This window comes from Adelges cooleyi, unplaced genomic scaffold (assembly GCF_023614345.1).
Source record: "Adelges cooleyi isolate 19-005CV unplaced genomic scaffold, UGA_ACOO_1.1 ACOO_flye_CR_arks_rails_tigmint_CR_PRNA_30, whole genome shotgun sequence".
NCBI classification, from domain to species: Eukaryota; Metazoa; Arthropoda; class Insecta; order Hemiptera; family Adelgidae; genus Adelges; species Adelges cooleyi.
In genome coordinates, this window is record NW_026095971.1 from 23,190,812 (window position 1) to 23,211,816 (window position 21,005).

At 33.5% G+C, this 21,005-nt stretch overlaps 3 protein-coding genes across 4 annotated transcripts; 2 read left to right on the forward strand and 1 right to left on the reverse strand.

The window, feature by feature from the left end:
- Positions 1–6,846: 6,846 nt before the first annotated feature.
- On the forward strand, positions 6,847–10,932 carry LOC126838323 (RNA polymerase II-associated factor 1 homolog). Its single transcript, XM_050572659.1, has 10 exons — positions 6,847–7,081; positions 7,151–7,243; positions 7,329–7,517; positions 7,651–7,786; positions 7,854–7,997; positions 8,115–8,218; positions 8,403–8,645; positions 8,723–8,913; positions 9,127–9,207; positions 10,233–10,932. Exons 1-10 carry the CDS (start codon positions 7,017–7,019, stop codon positions 10,784–10,786), a joined length of 1,800 nt encoding a protein of 599 aa, XP_050428616.1. The 5' UTR covers positions 6,847–7,016; the 3' UTR covers positions 10,787–10,932.
- Positions 10,933–13,359: 2,427 nt separating this feature from the next.
- On the forward strand, positions 13,360–15,943 carry LOC126838418 (ras-related protein Rab-39B). Of its 2 annotated transcripts, none has more exons than XM_050572817.1 (5): positions 13,360–13,832; positions 13,930–14,001; positions 14,068–14,233; positions 15,238–15,378; positions 15,472–15,943. In XM_050572817.1, exons 1-5 carry the CDS (start codon positions 13,816–13,818, stop codon positions 15,607–15,609), a joined length of 534 nt encoding a protein of 177 aa, XP_050428774.1. In that variant the 5' UTR covers positions 13,360–13,815; the 3' UTR covers positions 15,610–15,943. The 2 variants fall into 2 exon arrangements, with proteins under 2 accessions (XP_050428774.1, XP_050428773.1); XM_050572816.1 differs by having other exon boundaries at positions 13,367–13,832; positions 13,892–14,001; positions 15,472–15,939.
- On the reverse strand, positions 15,863–20,527 carry LOC126838417 (SET and MYND domain-containing protein 4). Its single transcript, XM_050572815.1, has 8 exons — positions 20,156–20,527; positions 18,711–18,855; positions 18,474–18,646; positions 18,170–18,407; positions 17,390–17,977; positions 17,187–17,318; positions 16,315–16,516; positions 15,863–16,228 (listed from the first exon to the last, which is right to left on the reverse strand). The coding sequence occupies exons 1-8, from the start codon at positions 20,469–20,471 to the stop codon at positions 16,025–16,027; spliced, it is 1,998 nt and encodes a 665-aa protein (XP_050428772.1). The 5' UTR covers positions 20,472–20,527; the 3' UTR covers positions 15,863–16,024.
- Between the last annotated feature and the right edge of the window lie 478 nt (positions 20,528–21,005).

Sequence of the window (21,005 nt, forward strand, 5' to 3'; positions counted from 1 at the left end):
TTATTTATAAGATAAATGTCAACTCAGTCGGGTACATGTGTATACTTAAGGGGACGTCGTACTGCTATTTATTAAGGAATTGGGTATAGGCAATTTTTTTTTCAAAATCTCAATTTAAAGCTTTAAATTGTAATTTGTAATTATTAGATTAGTAATAAGAATTCTTTTTAGGCAGTTAATTTATTTTTCTGACTATCGCAGCATCTTTGTCATTGATTTTAAATATTTTTTTCATCTAAACATAGCTGTTTTCTAGTTCCAAAAAACATGGCTTACTGGGTGGTTTTAGAGTAAAAAACCCAATTATAAATTTTCTAGGTGAGAACTTTTTCTATGTTTTGTTGGAAACCAATTTTCGATAGTTGGTTTGGATATGGAACAATATGGCATAAAGAAAGGGCATATTTTTAATTATTCAAATGTATATATCTTAAAATTAAAATCGAATTCCAACAAAGCATAGTTAAAGTTCTCATCTTTCAGACAAGTTATAATTTATATTCCTGCGTGCATTGTAGATTCATACCATTGGAAAGACAAAAATACTATTTTGGTGCTACTATTTTAAGGTGCGACGTTATTGTATTTCTGTCTTTGAGGCTTTTGAATACATGCTGAAAATATGGCTCCGCTCATGATTATTGCACTCAAGCTGTTACCGACAACCGTTTGCCACTGATTTTGTTGGATTTTAACTACCGCAAAAGGCATCTTATGTATTATGAAATAAGTCGAGTGTCTATAACTTATGATAATAATTTAATACCGTCGGTATTACTCTACTACTGTTGTGTGCAAAAGCCACGCGACCAAATGTCGAGGCGAGGGCCATCCACCCTTGTCACCCCGGGCTGCTCTCGTGGTCCCTTTGCACGGTCTATTATTGTTTGTCGAAGCCGGACAACGAAACGCAGCTGCTTCGTCCGGTTTCGCACGACAACACTATGCCTAATAATATATATGATACAATATTATTACAATATAAAGTATACACACACACACACACACACGGCAGTGGTCGGTTACAAATTAATTCTCGACCAGTAATCACGGCACGGCAGCCGCCGCCGCCGCCACCACCACAATCGCCAACCCCCTTTTGGACGACCACCCTGTAAAAATATTGTGATAAAAGCGCCGCTATAAAGCCCAAACAAACGTGTGTGTGTGTGTGTGTGTGTTTTTTTCCCACTTACTCATCGTATATAATATAATATTATTGTATATAATGGACCGTACCCACTCGAGTTCATACGCTTAAACGCGCCAGCGCTAATAAATAATACATTTTATTACTACACCCACCGTCGACGGCGGCCATGTTGAATAATAATATAGTACCTGTATAATAATATTATAGCAGCCGCAAGGACACGCGTTTAAAACTCACCCATAGATGTATTTTTCACATGGAAACATATAGATAAATAAAATAAATTTAATTGTATATTACTAGTAGTCCGATTTCATCAATTTTTTCATAAAAGCTGTTAGCGGCCATACGCAGTGTGGTCAATGTTTATATTGTGTTATCAATATATTTCATTGTGATAAAATAATTGGAATACACGCTTATACCTTGTCATTACCTCAATGGAATATCGGTAACATAATGTAAACAGTGTTTAACCACTGACCACACAGCGTATGGCCGCCAAGTAGTATCCGTTTTCCGCCATCTTTGTGGGAATTAGAACCTTATCACATGATTATAGCTGTTATCACTCTTTATAACAATTATTATTACAAGTTAAGTTGATAGCACAGAATCACAGATATATATATATTATTTTATATACACATAAATCCCACAAAAATTGCTAACGTCGACTTTGAATAATTCTTATCACTAGTTAGCAATCTAATGGTCAAAACACAGTACCCACAATTTCAGCTGAATGAAAGCTAAAAATACCATTTTGGCGGTTTAATTTTGAATCAAGTCCATTTTTTAAAGGAAAGCCAAAAAAATGACAATGTGTTTTCTAATAATTTTATTTTAATTTAATTTACCGTTTATTTCGTTGCCTAAATTTAATATCTTATCTACAATTTTACCAAAGAATTAAGATTAACGGTTGTGTCTTGTGTTAATTTAACAGATACAATGTTATTATAATATGAAAAATATGATTTTATTAAAAATTACTATTGTCTTAAAATTAAGATGTTAGTTTTGCATTATTTTGCTTGATAATACAATTTGTTTATGTTTAGCAATTATTCACCCTGACTTTTAACCGTTTTTGATTAGTTGTACCTGCACATTTGCCCCATTTCTAAAAATCTGGTCAAACCTGCTGTCTATTCCAAGTTGGAAAACAGTTTAGTTTATATTATCTATTTAGTTGTCTGCTCAACGTGATTACATAAAGGAAAACATTTAATTTATTTAGGCGCATTTATACTTACCCACTATTGGACACATACATAAAAAATAAATTAAATACACTATAACTATAATATATTATTGTAAAACAAGTTTGAATTACGACATGAAAACCACGAGTAGAACATTGTAGCACTATGGTTGTGTACAATTTGTACTCTATACATTATATTTATAATATTATTGTTGGCTTAACACGTTTGAAAACGATAATAAAGATTTAAGTAATAACAAAAAAAAAAAAAAACATTTCTGACATATTGGCATCAATAGAGAGAGAGTTGTATTCTCTGCGTTACGGGTCAGTGCGCATTTTAGACGTTCAAATCACGATTCTGTTGCAAAAGACAAACGCATTATTTCATTTTCCTCACATTGTTACACGGATTTATATATATATATATATATATTGTATTGTTAGCCGTTGTTAACAAGGTATTTTTCAGCTGAACCAACAATATGCGGCATTAGCTCGTGATGAGAAAACCGCGTGATGCGCAAGTTAAAAAAAATTAAATAAAAAAATATCGTCCCATAAACAAAAAAATACAATGGCGTTAACCGAAAATAAAAAAAAACATAGTGTGTTACAATTGACAATAAAAATATAAATGGGGGCTGCATTCGCAGCAAATATTTTATACACTTTGGTGAGTGTTGACTGTAACGATGGCTAGTGTAAAATAATTTTCTCGACTTGCCATAGGTACTTGCTGGTAATAAGCAGGATTAAAAAAATAGTTAAAAAAAAAGATAATTGTTTTTTTAAACTCTCTCAAAAAAGTATCGTTTCAAATTTTGGGTTTTCCCAGGAGACATAAAAAACTTGTTTTCTAGGTACATTTTTTTTGGTAAACAAAATCTTTATTATTTTCGCCTAATTTATTAACACATTTGACGGGTCGATTTTATTTGTAAAATAATAATTTTTTATTTTGATTTAGCCCGAGAAATGTTTTAAAAGTTGTAAAAATGCGCCTTTGTTCTAATCGAAACTTTTAAAATTCAAACTTTATATTTATTTAATAAAAAAAAAAAACACTAGTTCTGTGTATAAAATGTAACAATTTTATTTTACTATTATGTACAATATTATTTATATTTAAATGCTTAAAAATAAAAGTGTCACATAGAAAACAACTAATAACTTGAGAATTAATACTACACTTAAAAGTAGTCATCACAATACATTTTTACTTTGCAAGACTTTTTTTAATCACCGCTGTTGTACTTTGGTTTATAAAATAACACTTATATTGGGCACTTTTTTAAATAAAACTATGTTTTCTTATTACAGGAAGTTCCGGTATATGCATACTTGACCAATATTCTACCAAAATATCAAATTAAAAAAATGCATTTTGCAAAAAAAAGTCCTTGTTATTTGCCCTTGTTCTAATAAGTGTCTCAATTATTGTAATTATACTAAGAATGATGAAATCACTTTCAAATAAAACGCCTTCGATGCGAATCTCTGAGTATTTCTAAATCTTAAGATAAATGCGTGTGCGAATAATAAAAAAAAAAAATTATAGATCTAATAATCTACTCATCTAAAGTCAGTCTAATTTTCACACTTAAGCGCCAAACCTACATTTGAAAAAAGTGAAATAAAAAAAAATATACCAAACAATGTCAATTGTTTTTGTTAAAAAATTAGCAGTTTACATATTGTGGTGGATCACCCTGTATAATACAACATTTAAACGAGAAAAAGCTATCGTAAAAACGTTTTGAATTTTTTTTTATAAATGTATAATAAGTAATGACCAATCTCTGGAATTGAAAAAAAAAACTAATAATCTATTGCCAATATTGTCAGAGTGGGTTACAATATGCGTTTAACGTTAGAGTGTGCCTGATGACTATTATTATTAACTGTTTTAGTTTGTGTAGAGGAAACACTAAACAGCAATATAATATTATTATACTATCCACTGTCCTTATATAGTGCTTTTAGTGCACCTGAACAATAATGCTACTGCAGTCTATACCGGGTCGACTACCCGGAGAGTAAGTTATAATGGTTTAATTATAATACATTGAAAAAAAAAAACCACAACAAAAGACGGCAAGATCTCCAAAGGTGTCAAAATTGGTTGGAAATAACAACCAATTTTTCATATTTTTTTTTTCCCCATACAAAACGTCACGCAGAGTGTCTAACAAGCAGCGTATAATATAATATAATAATATTATGCTCCTTGCATATATTATATTATTATCATAGCTGTTGTATTAGCAATGCATGCGCCGGTGAATGCCACGGGGTAGCCCGCAGTTCCTAATTTCCTAAATAAGAAAACAATCCTTATTTTTCTTAGACCTACCTAGTGCATTGTTTTGCCCCATTTTCACAACACAAACGCCGTCGTCGGGGGCGTCGTTCTGTATGTGCACACACACAACCATTATAATAAATAATAATAATATGCACAATCATATATATATATATATATATTATATTTGTATTTTGTGTTCACTTCCTTAAAGCCGCGCCGGCGAAAAAACGAAAAACGTTCGAGGGGAACAAAATAACAATATATGGATTTATAACAGACAGGAACTGAAACCGGTCCTTGTGTACCTAATATACCTATACCTACCTATAGCATACATACGTGTACACGGTAGGCAGAAATCAGGTAATATATACACACATTTGAACGTGAGTACGCGAAACCATTTTTTCCCCCCCCATTTATAGGTATACAAAAGTGGTCTAATGGCGGACATGATGTCTAATTAATATACTATACTTAGTTTATGTTCTATCTATGCCTATGCCTTAGGCCGGCCCTGTTGGTAACATCACAAACAGTAGATATAATATGATATAATACTATCATAACAAATGGCTAAATTCTTAAGTGCTACTAGCCATGAACTAAGATATATCTTAAAGTTCATGCTATTTGGGCATCATTTAGGAAGAACGTGTAAAATTTGATTTTAAGGGGATTGCAAAGTGTTTTGAACAAAAGTTTTAAGCATATGTTCTTTTTTATTTAATTATTTGTTTACTTAACAGGCACAAGTGCACAAAACAAAATTTACAGTAATATTTGTATTTATATTTATTTACAAAATTAAGTAGTACTAAAATAAAGTTATACAATTATATGATGGCCACACTGTTACAGCGGGTTATTATCACGTAAGCGGTATTTTAATTTAAATAATTAATTTGTACTTGTTGAAACATACAAAATTCAGATTTCAAAGTATAGTATAATAGTTAATATCAAATATGTATTATTTGTATGTCTACATAATACACTATACTGATTACTAAATACTAAAATTAAATAATTATGTATATAGTCTACATAGTAGTTTGTACTACAATCATTGTATAGAAATCACCTCAAGTCCTTCCTATACTGTCAGTAGTGTAGTTAAAACTTAAAACTAAGAAATGTGCCCAAGAGTTTGCTCTGTAGTCTGTAGAGAGTAGAAACTAGAACTATTTATATGTAACTATTGTTTATTTCAAAGGAGTAAATATCGAATTAAATAGTCAACTAGAATTAAAAAAATAATCATCCGGAATTGGTAAGTATTTAGTAAATATGTAATATATTTACAATTTCTACATAATTGTATACTATACTAAATTTAATTAAAATTAGTTTAAAACGTTTTAAATTAAAAAAAACAATGTTTTTAACATGTTTAAAACATAATTTTTAAATTATATTAAAAACAGATTAAAACATTAAAAACATAGTTTTAAACAAAAAAAATAAACGGTTTTTTTGTATTTTTTTAGAAACTGTTTTTTTTTTTGCAACCCTGGATTGCATGCGGTCTGTTTTTTTTGCTTATTTATGTAAAAAGATTGCATTTTAATATTGGAAAAATTGAAAATTTTATATATAAAATTACAAGAAATTGACATTTTTTAATGAGAATCTGCTTCCTATACATAGTAAAGTAGTCAAAAAATATAATACAGGGTATTTTGACTGTTGTATCTTATGGCTGGGGGTTAGGTCAAAAATTTTTAAGGAGAAAAATTAAATATAACTGAAAAACCAAGTATTGATTAAATGTAACAAATGACATAATTAGGTACAGTCTATATATCTCTAAATTGATCAAAGTAAATAACGGTAGGTCTGCTACGAGTAAGTAACTTAATAAATGTATAAACAATAGATTTCATCCGTTCAAAATTCACACCAAGGTACATCCGTGCTCTTTGTGTTTTTTTTCAGTTACAACTAGAAATTAAGATTCTTCAAAAGATTGCCTATACCTTGACTCCTTAATAAAATAAGGATACCTAATATAATAGCTGTTTTAAAGGTACTTTAAGCGGTATCTACCGGATTAATTTACTACTAAAAAAGATATTGTTGGTCAGAGGCCGTTTTGCTTATCACATGTTGTGCCGTCTAAAATTTGTTTGATATTTTGGCATTATAAATTTTACATTTTAAATATGATAACAGTTTTTTCGGCCAATTATTATTATTAGTATGGAAACAACAAATTATAAGTCGTGACAAATTATGAGTAAATAGATTATTGTTGTTTTTGTAGACGTTCAATTGTATTTTATTATCGTTAGTACACAGTTTACACTTATCTATTTAGGAGGTACCTTCTAAGAAGTGTACCGATGGCTCCGACAATACAAAATAATGCAACGCCGGAAAAAAGGCCTCAGCGGCCAGCTGAAAGGAGGTAAGTTAAATAAATAACTTACCCAATTGGCATCCTGAAGTAGATAATTATTGCAATAATGTTTTCCAGATCTGATTTGGTGTGTCGCGTCAAGTATTGCAATACGTTACCGGACATTCCGTTTGATTTGAAGTTTCTTTCGTATCCGTTTCAACCGACCAGGTAAGCTGTTTATCGACATCGTAATTAAACAAACCAAAAACACAGTCAGGTTAACGCTTAACATAAAACACTATGCTTTAATCAGATTCATACAGTACAATCCGACGTCCCTCGAACGGTCGTACAAGTTTGAAATTCTCGCCGATCATGATTTGGGTCTCAACATCGATCTGGTCAATAAAGATAAATACACCGTTGACAATTCGGCTCAAATGGATCCTGCCGACGAGAAACTGTTGGAAGAAGACATGTTGGCGCCCACAAATTCCAAAAGGTATTCAATTTAAAATCTAACCAGTTTACAATAAAATTCAGCGTATCGAAAGACAGCATATAAAATATTCAAGCTGAACAATCTCTTTTGTTTCTCGTTCTTTAAGTATAATACAATGTATTGACAATTTTAGGTCGAGACATCATGCTAGAAGTGTATCGTGGTTGCGACGCACAGAATACATTTCAACTGAACAAACTCGGTTCCAGCCACAAACCATTGAAAAAGTCGAAGCCAAAGTTGGATTCAGTATTAAAAAGAACTTTAAGGTATTATTGTAATTACGATCAAGTTTGTGGTTGTTTGTTTAAACCCCCGTTAATTAACGTACACTAGGAAGAGACACTGTATATGGATCGAGACAGTCAAATGAAAGCCATTGAAAAGACTTTCGAGGATAACAAAAAACCCGTCGAGAAACATTATAGTAAGCCTAATGTTCACGCCGTCGAGACCTTAAGCTTTTTCCCAGATTTCAAGGTATGAAATACATTTTCAGTAATTAAACACTGATTTAATCGATATTCATTACGTAACGCCGTTAAAGTTAAATTATTTATGTTATTCCACAAAGATAAAAACATACTTGATTTTCAGAATTGGAAATATCCTTGTGCTCAAGTCATTTTCGATTCTGATCCCGCGCCCATGGGTCGACCTGTACCAGCACAAATAGAAGAGATGTCTCAAGCTATGATTAGGTATTTTTTTGGTTGCTTATAAACATATTTTATATTATACAAGAAAATGTCTATAAGAAATAACACTATGGAATGTATCACGCTGTTTTAATTCTTGACACATTTATCGAGAGACATCATTTTGTAATAGTTTCGAGTTTTAACATTAAAAAACATATTCGACAATAATAATGATAAATTTCAGAGGTGTAATGGATGAAAGCGGCGAACAGTTTGTTGCTTACTTTTTACCATCCGAAGAAACAATATTTAAACGGCGTGAAGATGCTGTTGAAAACGTTCCTTACGACGATGATTACGAGTATGAATACAAAATGGCTAGAGAATACAATTGGAACGTTAAGAGCAAGAGTAGTAAAGGTTACGAAGAAAACTATTTCTTAATAGTACGAGACGACGGCGTATTCTATAATGAACTAGAAACCAGGTTAGTAGTTTAGTTGTTCATAAAAACAAGCTTAATGTAGAAAAGTAAAATATATAATAATTTTTTTTAAAAATCAGAGTGCGGTTGAGTAAAAGAAGACAAAAGGTCGGAACACAAAGCAGCAGTACTAATACCAGACTAATCGTAAGACACGTTCCTATTAATGAACAGGAATTCAGTGTTCACCAATTCAGAGAAAAGCAGTTACAACCGTACGACGAGGAAGAAGAAGAAAAAGCCGAAGAAGCGGCCAAAAAAGCTATGCTTGGTAATTTAATTATATATTTGATACATTTTTTTTTTATATTACGATTTAAGACTTGAATGCCTAGTTTTCTTAAAAGTGTTGTTTTAATACCCTTCCCAGGTATTATACACTACTTGTACTAAAGTATATTTAGCGTGTAATCCTTTCAATTAATGGTTTACTTAAATTTGTCGATATTAAATACTAAACAATTGTTTCTAATTGAATTTTTAGCCGCGAAAGAAAGTGCTAAGGCTTTATCTAGTAAAAACAAAAACGACAGCGATGACGACGATGACGACGAATCGAAAAGAGGTAAACTTATTAAGTCACAGTTTAACACACTCATTTCCAATAGACAATAACTTTCAGTAAACGATAGTAATATATTAGCTCGATGTGAATCTGAGAAGGTATTGTTTTTACAATGATGTGTTTTTATTTAATTTTTTTGTGTCTGGACCCTCGATATCTCGTAAGCCGCTGAACCGATTTCTTCGCGTAGCAACTCTATAGATCAGAAATCATACCTGTAAGGTACTTTATCGGGCCAAAAATTTTAAAAAAAGTCACCCCTTTCCCATCAAAATCGAGAAAAACACCTAAAAAATTTACAAATTTTTCAACTTAAAATTACGATGCTCTATAACTTTTTTAAAAATAGTCGAAAAAGTTCCAAATTTATATTGAATTGTTCTTCAAACATAGTACTATCGATAAACATTAACAAAACAAAAAAATATCATAAACCCTTTCCCCTAGAAGGGATAGAATTTTTTTCTTTATTTCACTTTTTCAAGCAAAGTTTTAAAGATTTAGATGTGAAAATTAGATCAAAGGTAGATCTAAAATGGAACTATAACATATACAATTTTCTCAAAAATCTGCAGTCAAAATTTTTTTTTTATTAAGGAAAACCCCCAAAAATAGGGTAAATTTACACTTTGGTCGTAGTCAGTTTCCAGGTTGCTATGTGTGTGTGAATCAACAGTCAACAGGTAGTGAAAAATATTTTCATTATATTGTTAATTACGATATATGGGTAACTATGACAGTACATATAGACTGACGATCAACCCTTATCGTATCCACCCTGCACAAGACTAAATATTAAATTTTAAGTGCATTATTCCTGGTCCCACGATATCTTCTAAACCACTATAACCAGTTTGAACATACTATCCACAGATTCGCATCGAAGCGTTTATTTAAAAGTGATTTCATCACTTTCAGTTATAATAAAATCTGTAGACCTCTCCGTCCCCACTATGCCCCGACCACACTGTACTGGCTTTTTTTTTACTTATTCTTAATTTGCAAAAACAAAATTTGCGTTACAGACACGACGAAAAGAGATTCTGCGACTTCCGGCAGCGATGCGAGTGACAACGATGATCGAAATTCGACCAACAAGTCGAAACGTACGATCAGCGAAAATATGGACAGCGATAGCGATTCGAAAAACCGGAATGCAACGCGCGCCGGTGGTTCCGACAGCAACGACAGCGATAAAGAAACGAGAAAAAGCGCTGCACTGTCGAACAGCGACGCGAATTCAGACAGCGACACTAGTGTTGTTAAGAAAACGAAAAACCGCAAGGTGAGCCGACGCACTCCTAGAAAAGACAGTTTGGGAACCGACGAAAGCGGCAAGTCGGAAGACGATACGCCGGTCAAGGCCGCCAAAGACACGTCTCAGAGTGGCGACAGCGAGGATGAACGCCAAAGGAAACGGATCTCCAGCGAAGCCAAATCGGATAGCGATAACAGTGATGTCGAAGTCGAAAGTAAAAAGAGCTCGGAGCGTGCCGCCAGCGATGCTGGCGTAAACACGGACTCTTCTATAACCGACAACAGCGATGAAGAGAGCGTTAGAGCTTCTGATAGCGATTAATAACATATCGAGCAAATATGTAATAAAAGAGAAAACTTTGTATGTACATATATATGAAAAAAAAGCGGCTTATCGTGTTTGAACTGTTTATTTTTAACAAAGGTTTGCTTAATATTTTACTTGATTAAATTTATAAATTTATACAACCACTGTTTTTTTACATTCATTTAATGTGTACCTATAAAAGTGTATTTTCTTAATGGAACTTTCTTATTGATGTAAACAAGTTGTAAACGGGCTATAAATATCAAAAAAAATAGCCAATGTGTCGCGCTAAACACCTAATACATATTTTAATCACTAACATTTTTAGATAAAGACAACTTAATTTAGATTTTCTTATTGAAAAACTTTAACCAATTTCTATGGCTTTTATTAAACACTAATTCAAAAATATATATTTGTAAAAGCCTTTGTCAATCTTTGATCGTTTAGCGTGTTCGAAAGTTACGGTCACGTGACAGCATTAATAATTGTTCTGCTTTCAATCTTACACGGGAAAAGTTTTAAAACTTCTTGCATTGTCTCTTTGTTTGTTTGTTTTCCTAACTAGAAAATATTCTACAGTCGTGCCAGACTGACTCCATCATGAATACCTACATGAAACTTACATGATTATTACACTATAATATTATCATACACGAATAATAATTTGTTATTTTACACTTTTAACACTAAAGCTGGTTTTCAAGAATGAATTTTTCAATTTGGTAGCTTTGTAATGATTAATGTCTATTCTCTATTAGTAAATAGGTACTAATAAAGTACCTACAAATAAGTAGGTACACTGTATAAAACAATTCTGTTTTAAAAATATCTATCGATATTTAAAAATTCCTAGTTAAGGAAGGCGTTGGTCCTTTTCAAATGTCTGCTCCTAGTTTAAAATCTACATATCATAATTGATGTTTGTTAGTCATCAAAAACATTATTCGATGACCAACATAATATTATCAAGAAATTAGTCACTGCTTTTGTAATTGGTTTTAATAATATGAATAACCATTATGTAATTATTATTATTTAAAATCGTGTGTTCAGTATTCCGGATAACCTCTAGATCACTCTAGACATCACCAACGCTTTCAGAGGTAAGTCGCTTAAAATCATATTGTACATTAACAATAGTTGACTATTGTCTTATAATTTACAACAGAAAAGTACCATTTTTCTGTAAGTAATTTGCTAGAAAATTAATAGTACTATTGCTAATTATTTACCTTTTTTTAATTTTTTATCAACAACGTCTTCACTTATTATTTATTATTATCCGCCCTTGCTAGGAACCACTTGATTGAGTTATAATACAAAAATTGTTTGAAGGGCAACTGCCACAAAAATAAAATATAATTTTTACCATCGCACCTGACCCATAAAAAAAGTACTTACTTTAAAATTTCAAACCAAGTTTTAAAAAAATAAAAACACAATGAAACTACAGTATATCATCTGGGTTTTGTATATATTTTTTCTACTTAGTCTTATTTAATTAACTGTTCTTTTCAATAAAGTATAGACATTTTCTGAAATTTCACCTCACCATTAATGATACACTTTATACCTAGATATTCCCCCCCCCCCATCCATAAACAGGTCATTATCCTCATGTAATAATGTCAATTTTTATTGTATTATTAAATACATGAAATTTTTAATAATATGGTGTTGGCATACTTACAAAGTATAGGCACAATTTCAATATAAAAAAAATCGAGGGAGCTTAAGCTGTGCATTTTCAAGGTGTTTAAATTTAAATTAATAAAGTTAATTTTTTTTTTATGTTTGAGCAAGGATGTTGTATAATAATTTAACATTTAAAACACTAGCATTTTAATTTTACAACAAAAAATAATACAAATATAATACAGTTTACAGGTATTTTATACAAGAGTTATAATATACGCTTTGCTTATTCTGCAAATGTGCCAATTTATTATGTTTGTATTTTAATAAAATTTGACATTTCTAAATTTCTTTTTTATACTATATATATATATAAATTTGTAAGTCTTTCCAGACTCGTTGAAACCCTAAGCCAAATGTTTATACATTTTTATATGCAGAGATTTTTTAATACATATAAACAAAGAATTTTAGAGGGTGCTTATTTCGAAATTGGGGATGTTAATACTCTCTGAGCCCCCCCTCCCCCCAATTGCGCCTATGCAGTTATAACTTACAACTCTTGAACCACTAACTCGATTTACATGGGTTTTTATTTTAGTTTATCAGGTTTGTAAAAGTGAACTGTAGGTAAAGTTAGTGAATTATGGTATCGTTTTAAAAATCTTTCACAAAAATAAAAATGTACACTTACTTAATGGTTCTTACTGGTGTATAAAAAATGTGTAATTGAAATGAATTTGAGAGCCATAGACACGTGCCCAGGTTGATTAATGGGAAATGTGGCCCTGTTAAAGCACTTATAGGGCATAGGCTAGCTAATATAGTGGCTATAAGGTATGAATTATTTAAAAATTAAAAGTAAAACCGCTTGCACTTTTACCGTTCACGGTTGCAGCTGACTGTGGTTAGTGTGCAATACCGGTTACCAGGTCACGCACAACAGCTGACCGATGACCTTGAGAAACGGCCAAATCAAAAACCGTAAAACGCTCTACCGATAAGGGCATTATCTCAACATTTGCATTAAACAAGTCGAAGAGATAAAAGAAAACATTGAACGGCCTCAACGATTACATAAAAATTTACCTACCTACGCCGTAACTATTTATACACAAAGAATTATTGTTGTTATTTCCACTAGCTACAGTTACATTCAAACGATCAAATGGTAACGTGAGTGCGACGTTCTATTTAATTTTTTGCATAACACTTTAGTCGTCTTCGTCGGTTGTCGTCGAACGTGACAAAACAAAAATAATAGTAGATATATTAAAATTCGATTGAAAACCAAACGTGTTCATCCCGTTTCAATATGGCAGACCTAATGTTCGACTATCAGTTCAGATTGATTTTGATCGGCGACAGCACGGTGGGCAAAAGCTCGCTTTTGAAGTTTTTCAACGATGGCAAATTTGCCGAAGTGAGTGCACCACGTTTTTGTTGTTTGTACAGAGATCAATTGAAAAATTTTATACTTAGGTGTCCGATCCTACAGTGGGTGTTGATTTTTTTGCTAGAACCATACGGATACCCAACGGGCCGAGAATCAAATTGCAACTATGGGATACGGCGGGCCAGGAAAGATTTAGGTAAGTATCGAATTGAAAAAATAGCGTGTGTCGAGTTAACCGATTTTTACGGGGTAAATGTTTCAGATCCATAACGAAATCGTACTATCGAAATTCAGTAGGAGCTCTCTTAATATACGACATTACAAAACGAGCCAGTTTTGAACACATACCTGTCTGGATGAATGACGCTAAAAGGCACATTGAACCCCATCGGCCTGTATTCGTTCTAGTCGGTTGTAAATTAGACTTAGTAAGTAAAATAGAAACGCGGTGTGTGTTTTTTTCTAAACTAAAGTTATTCAAAAACCATTACCTTGTTGTCTTCACATCGTAATCAAAAAAAAAATTATTAATAATACGCGGAGACAACATTATTATTAAATTGTAATTAAAATACATTTTTAGTGCACTATTCTAATAATTTTTTTATAAACTATAACAAAGCTTATTAGGTATGTTTATATTTAACTATCTATACAAATATTATAAATCCGAAAGTGCGTTTGTGTACACATGACTAAACCACTAAACCGACCGTAATGAAAATTGGCAAAAAAGTTCCTTGTAGCCCGACAAAGGACAAAGGCTACTTTTGAGCTTCGATTTTGGACAGGAGAGGAGTCCGTCAGTACACTACGTTAAATAAGAACAGCTGTTTCTCGTTATTATAGTGTTTTTAGTTTAATAATGGAAACGATATATACAACATTTTGTTTGTTGTTTTTAAGTTTATAGATACATTCTCTGGCTAAGGTTTACTATATGTTTTAAGCAGAAGGGATGTGGTGGAAGTTGGAACCATTAAAGGAAGGGAATAGAACGGTGATAAGGAGAAATCGGTAATCCCTGGATTACTGATGAGAGATTTATTTGTTATTATTAAATATTATTTAACACGATATGTATTTATTTACCCAGGTGAAGTCTGGTACACAGTCAGGCTAGTTATTTGTGTGTATATAATATGCTATATAATATTTATGAGTTACTCTTTTTAAATTTGATTTATGTTTTATTTTCGTGCATAAATTCGATTAAACAAAAAAAATGTATTTATACAGGTTTGTATGATACTTGAGTAGATTTTATTTGCATTAACTAAAGTAATTTTTCAACGGTAGATCATAATTATTATTCTTATGTACATTACTGAATTTCTTTGAGAACTAACTTAAAAAATTATCCAATGCTTTAAACAACTATTTATATGCTAATTTTGGTTGTAATAAGTCAACATTTTTTTTCGTTTTACAGGTAAATAGTGGTTTCAGTAAAAGAGAAGTAACCGAAGAAGAGGCTAAACAATTTGGCGCCGAACACAACATGTTGACCGTGGAAACATCTGCCAAAACGGGTTCTAACGTCGAATTAGCTTTTTCCGCAATCACTCAAGAAGTAAGTACTTGCGTCAAACATTCAAAAGTTTGTGTCACAACATGATAAAAAAAAAAAAAACAACATGTATTATATTTTATTTGACGATTCCAGATTTACCAAAGAATAAAGAGTGGTGAATATCAAATGGAAGAAGGTTGGGACGGCATCAAGAGCGGTTATTCCCATCATTCGGCCAATATAGATTTCAATAACTACGTCGAAGCCGAACCAGCAAAATCGTGTTGCTAGCCTCCCGGAGGAATGTTATGGGATAATATGATTATGGTTCATTTCCTCGCGACAACAGAACGACGGTGTTTGTATAACAAATTATAGCTTTGACAATTTTTTTTTTTCCCCTTTATGTTTGTTTTGACAAATTTTAACCTAACGATAAAGTGTAAGTCACCTTTTGATAGGAGAACGGTACAAAAGACTAGAAATTATGGTTTATTATTATAAGTTATGATAATATACGTATATTTATAGAAGTAATATTAATAATTATAGATTTATGAATCATTTTTTTTTTTTTTCGTTGCACATAATAATTATATATATTTTTTTAATAAAACTATTTGACGACTAGCTATTTATGATCTCTACAAGTTATTTGTGTGTCTATAATGATATTTAAACAATAAAAAGTTTGTGTGGCGGCTACTCAGCGTCGAAGATTTCTCAAAGACTTGTTGCCAAACGATAGTATACATTTCTTTACGGCTTGTTGACACAAATGGTAATCTTTAAATGGCGGCACAAGATGTTGCTGCAACAATGTTAAGAGGGCCAGAAATTCTGGCAAAGCCTTACGATAGTCTCCCTTGTCCATTTTGGCGATTGCGTTTGAATATTTACACTCTGTATCCTGTAAAAAAAAAAATGATAGGATAATTGAATTTCCAGTAAACAATGTTAATACAATTTTAACTATTGAACGACGACAACATATACCTGCAAAACTTGTAACGCTTTAAATAAATTTGTGCTTTTAGAACAGACGGCACATTTTGCCGCAAAGTCCATCGACTCTGTAGAAACCGTAATAGCGTTTTGACAGCTTGAACATTTGATTCTTAGCGATCTGCTCATTTCCACTTGGTCCAATGTCGGCCAGTCTTGAAAACAAGCCGTGCAGTTACATTCAAACCAATATCTAGACAATTATTATTCCTCGGTTAGTCGACCGATATAACTCTTAGAAAGAAAGAAAACAAAGTTTTATTATAAATATATATCTTTTGAAACGCCATAATCAATAATTATTTATATTGATAATTTTTCAAAACTCCATTTTCATGTTTTATACTATGTATTATGTTTTAATAATACAACATTCTGTTTACATTTACAGAAAACAAATTATCGTTTCCAATAGGAACTTGCATATTAATTGATTTGAACAATAAACTAGGGTATTAAACTATATATGCCATCGTTGAACATAAGAATATTGACTGATTGAATTTCACGCCAAGTAAGTATAATAACCCAAAATGTATGTCTATACTTAAAGAAGCAATCTAAAATCCACATTCCACATCAGCAAGTCATGGGTGGCTTGTATACTAACTTGGAGTGGTACAATACGTCCTCGTGGGAGTTTTGGTAACTTCAATTATTATCTATGGAGGTAAAACCCTACTTTATCATATTACAGAGTACCAACCGCTCGACAATAAAGACTTTTTTTGTCTTTAGTGTGGTCATACTGTCTGTAGCCCTTGTGTTTACTTCACCGCTGCACACAAGCTGGTCAATTATGTTAGTTCGTCTCTTTATATTTTGTTACGACTTAATACTATACTTTTGGTTAATTATTTTACCTGTTTTTGAGATTTTTCTGACGTTCGTTTTTGGTCTGTGAAGTGTACACCGGGCCGTAGTTTTCTGTGATCGGTTCGCCGGCTCTTATGTCCCGAATAGTGTGCACTACCACGGTGGTGCCCCGATGATACCTGTATCCGGGGAATAGTTGATATCACAAGACGTGTACCCGTTGGCTCGAAGACATGTTCGTTGCACTTACCTGACGACACAAGGGTCGCAAGAGTGGTTGAGAAGTGCCAGCGTGGGATAAACGGCTCCGCCTATGAAAACGGTACTCTGCTGGCACTCTTGGAGTTCGGAAACTTCGAAGGCGTTGAACTGAAGCAATTCCAGATGGCGGAGTAGTAGGCTGCCCACGAAGGATTGGTCGTCGGTAAGGAATGCCGCGTGTTCTTGGTGGTTTTTTCGAAAATAACCGGTCGTTTTCAGACACCGCAACAAGTACGATGCCAGATGAGCCCTGTGCAAGACGTCCTGGACGGACCTGGAATCTCGGTGAGTGACCAAGTTGTACAGACCCACGTAGTCGTCGGGTTCGTACTTGACAACATTGGCGGGTACGAGCTGTGGCTGGTCGAGCTTGCGTTCCAAACCGGTAAAGTACTTCAGCGGTTTTTGGGTGACGATTCGAAGGGCCATGAGACAAGTGACAGACAATCCGGCTGCCACCAACTGGGGCATTATCGAGCATTCGACGGCGTGGTAAGATTGCAGAGCCGTCTCCCTGCACGGCTCCCCGCAAAAAGCCACTCTATCACAGTCCGGACACGGCAAAGGCGCCACTAGCCTGAAACGAGGTAAGGAGCGGTCCAGTTGTATATCTTGAATCATGTCGAGTGTCCCCCTCAGGATTTCGTTTGTCGTACTTAATAACACCTGTCACTGCCTCTGTCTCGACCCATTCTCTCTCGTTCTGCCCACAATCGATGCAACTCGCAAACTTCCCCTAATGTATACCTACACCCCGCCGCCGACTCACTTGGCAAAACAGTTGGTGCAGTGCGAATGACAATACTTGTGGAGTAGAACTGACGCGTGAGCTCTTTCCGCCAGCACCACTTTGCCCGCCACTATGTCCCTGCTGGCTTTGGCGTGTCTTCCTTCGACCGAATCATATTCAATACGCATAGCATCCGTCGCCGCCGGATAGGTGTCGTTTGGCGCTCCGTACACCTTGGGAGGACCGTCTTGCTGCTGTGCTGTCCTGGGTTGCGATTCTGAAAACTACCGTTCTTTAGTCTCTGTAACGAGCGAACGCCTCTACCTATTCGTTTGAGACATACCGTTTTTGGCGTTCTTGTCTTTGGCAAGCATTTCCACCATGATCTGCACGTCCAATTGCCATTTCCGGCGCTTGTCCAGTGATAATTTTGATTTGTCCAGCGTTTGCAAAGTGGCTTTGAACGATTCCAAAGCCGATTTCAGACGATTAGTAGCCAGCAAACACCTCGCTTTCCTAAACTGCCACAAGACCCGTTAAACACGGACAATTATTGTTTTTGACAACGTTAACAAACCACCTTTCGTGGATCTTGTAGAGGAGCTCGTCTGGGTAACCATGGCCGAAGGCCCTTTGCACGTCTGCTATGGCCAAGTCGTAGAGATTCAAATGGTACAGACACGCTGATCGATTGGCATAGAGAATTGCCAGTTGTGTTGACCAGTCTAGAAAAGGAGACGGCCATCATAGAACAAATCCGACATCAGCTATTCTTAGCTGGGAGCCCAATAAAATGCAATTTCAAAGATAAAGGGCATAACATTTCTAGGAGAACTACTAACAATGATCTAAATTGATCCAGCTGACAGTTGGTATATCTTAGCGCCGGAAAAAGAGATAAGAGAGATGAGAGAGATTAGAGACTGTAGGGGTAAGAAAGTTATGAATCTGATCGAAATGCTTAACCATCCACATCCCTTTACAACAGCTTGCGTACGAATCCACGGTAGACATTTTATCTCTAATCTCTTATCTCTCTTATCAGATAAATCATCAGAAATTTTCGTTATGATAAAAACTGTCGATTTTTCCGGTTGTGTGCCAAACATAGACCTAATAAGAATGAATATGTGCGATAGAGATGAAGCTAGTAAGGGAATACCAAAGATGTTGTAGACGATGGACTCCTTGGAATTATATCATCACATGTTATATTATTAAATTTAAATATATATTAATATTATTTATATAACACATTTTTTTTAAATCAAATACTGACAGTTATTTAATATTATTTAATAAAATACAGTGTAACTAGTTCATAAATTATACATTATTATAAAATATACTTGTTATTTACAAATTAAATTAAACTACCTATTACAAAATAGTAATAAAAAGGAGTATAAATATAATTATTAAATAAAATGGTAAAAACGAATAAATACTAAATAGTAATAAAAATGGTTATTGTACAAAAAGCTGTGGTTTGTACTATAATATATTATCGGTTGTGAAAATGTACAAGTTTTGTATAAAACTGCCTCACTCTGCTATCGATTTTATTTACATTCTATTTGTTACACGATGGATTCTTATATTATCAAATTTGTTAATCATTTATTTTATAAGCTGTAATAAATGGTTATTTAATGGCTCCTGGTCCATTCAATGGCTTGGCGTGTTTACAAAATAATTTTCCAAATTAATCCTAGAGAAAGTTTTTTGTTGTTATTAGGTGTATTAATTTAATACAATTTTACAATGATATGAGCGGTCCATTCTGATTAGGTCTATGGTGCCAAAGCAAAGACATAAAATGTCAATATCTCTTATCTCTATTATCTCTCTTATCTTATCAGATAAATCATCAGACATTTTCGTTGGGGTTTTTCCGGTTGTGTGCCAAAGCAAAGACATAAAATGTAAAAAATTGTTTATTGTTGATAACAGTGAACGATTCTGGTTAGGTTAGGTGATTTTTGCTACAAAGGGTTTATTTTCCCTTGTCCCTCGTTGACTTACCACCGCCAGTTTGAGGACATTGAAAAACCGCAAGGCTGTACCAACTCAACGCTTGGACGTAATCGGACTTTTGGAAATATCCGTTTCCGGTTTTTTTCAAGTCCAGAGCTTTGTTTCCGTCTTTGTAGCCGCCACCGATGCCACTTGGTTCGTCGTCATTTTGTGCACCGTACAAACGCCGATACAAAAACCGAATCTTTTGCTTGTCTTTGGCGAATTTCGAGAACTCGTCAACGTCTTCGGGTTTCAAGGTGTCTCTAAACCGGGCGTGCCGGATCGAAAAGGCTTCTGTTGCCACAGGCAAATCGTTCATCATAACAACACTGTGCTAAAGTGTGTAGCTGGTACACACAACTGACGGCCATGCAACCATCTCGAGGGGCCGTTAAGCGTTCAAGGACCTAATTTTAGAATCACAAATTGGAATGGTTCCAGCCCGGCTATGAAAACTTCCACCGAACAGTCGTTGCACTGTGACTACTTGTAAGTGACATTATTTAAGATAATACATATTTAATTAGCTAGAGAAAACATACGATACGGTCCATTTATGGACCTCTTAAATGTGAAATATGTGTCGGTTTCAATTAGGCAACAAGACCGTGTATCACTCTAACCGTGTGATTTAGAAGTTTAGATGATAAAATATTCACATAATCTAGTTGTACATATTTGTTATGTCCTATTACCTGTGCATTTAAATTGTTTACTATTAGTTTTGAAATCACAGAAGGATAAACATCGACCAATTATCATATGCAAGGTTATTCATTAATTCAGATTAGTATTATTTTTACTCTATACATAGTGAGCATGACATGTAGGTGTTACTACACAGTTGGTCAAGACT

What these genes read in the sequence shown, in the direction of transcription:
- LOC126838323 (XM_050572659.1), top strand. Translation starts at nt 7,017, where the DNA reads ATGGCTCCGACAATACAAAATAATGCAACGCCGGAAAAAAGGCCTCAG. An exon ending in TATCCGTTTCAACCGACCAG is followed by an intron (nt 7,244 to 7,328) that starts GTAAGCTGTTTA and finishes TGCTTTAATCAG; the next exon opens with ATTCATACAGTACAATCCGA. An exon ending in GCGCCCACAAATTCCAAAAG is followed by an intron (nt 7,518 to 7,650) that starts GTATTCAATTTA and finishes TGACAATTTTAG; the next exon opens with GTCGAGACATCATGCTAGAA.
- LOC126838418 (XM_050572816.1), top strand. Translation starts at nt 13,725, where the DNA reads ATGGCAGACCTAATGTTCGACTATCAGTTCAGATTGATTTTGATCGGC. An exon ending in GCGGGCCAGGAAAGATTTAG is followed by an intron (nt 14,002 to 14,067) that starts GTAAGTATCGAA and finishes TAAATGTTTCAG; the next exon opens with ATCCATAACGAAATCGTACT. An exon ending in TCGGTTGTAAATTAGACTTA is followed by an intron (nt 14,234 to 15,237) that starts GTAAGTAAAATA and finishes TTCGTTTTACAG; the next exon opens with GTAAATAGTGGTTTCAGTAA.
- LOC126838417 (XM_050572815.1), bottom strand. Translation starts at nt 20,471, where the DNA reads ATGATGAACGATTTGCCTGTGGCAACAGAAGCCTTTTCGATCCGGCAC. An exon ending in ATGTCCTCAAACTGGCGGTG is followed by an intron (nt 18,856 to 20,155) that starts GTAAGTCAACGA and finishes CTCCTTTTCTAG; the next exon opens with ACTGGTCAACACAACTGGCA. An exon ending in TGCACCAACTGTTTTGCCAA is followed by an intron (nt 17,978 to 18,169) that starts GTGAGTCGGCGG and finishes ACCTCGTTTCAG; the next exon opens with GCTAGTGGCGCCTTTGCCGT.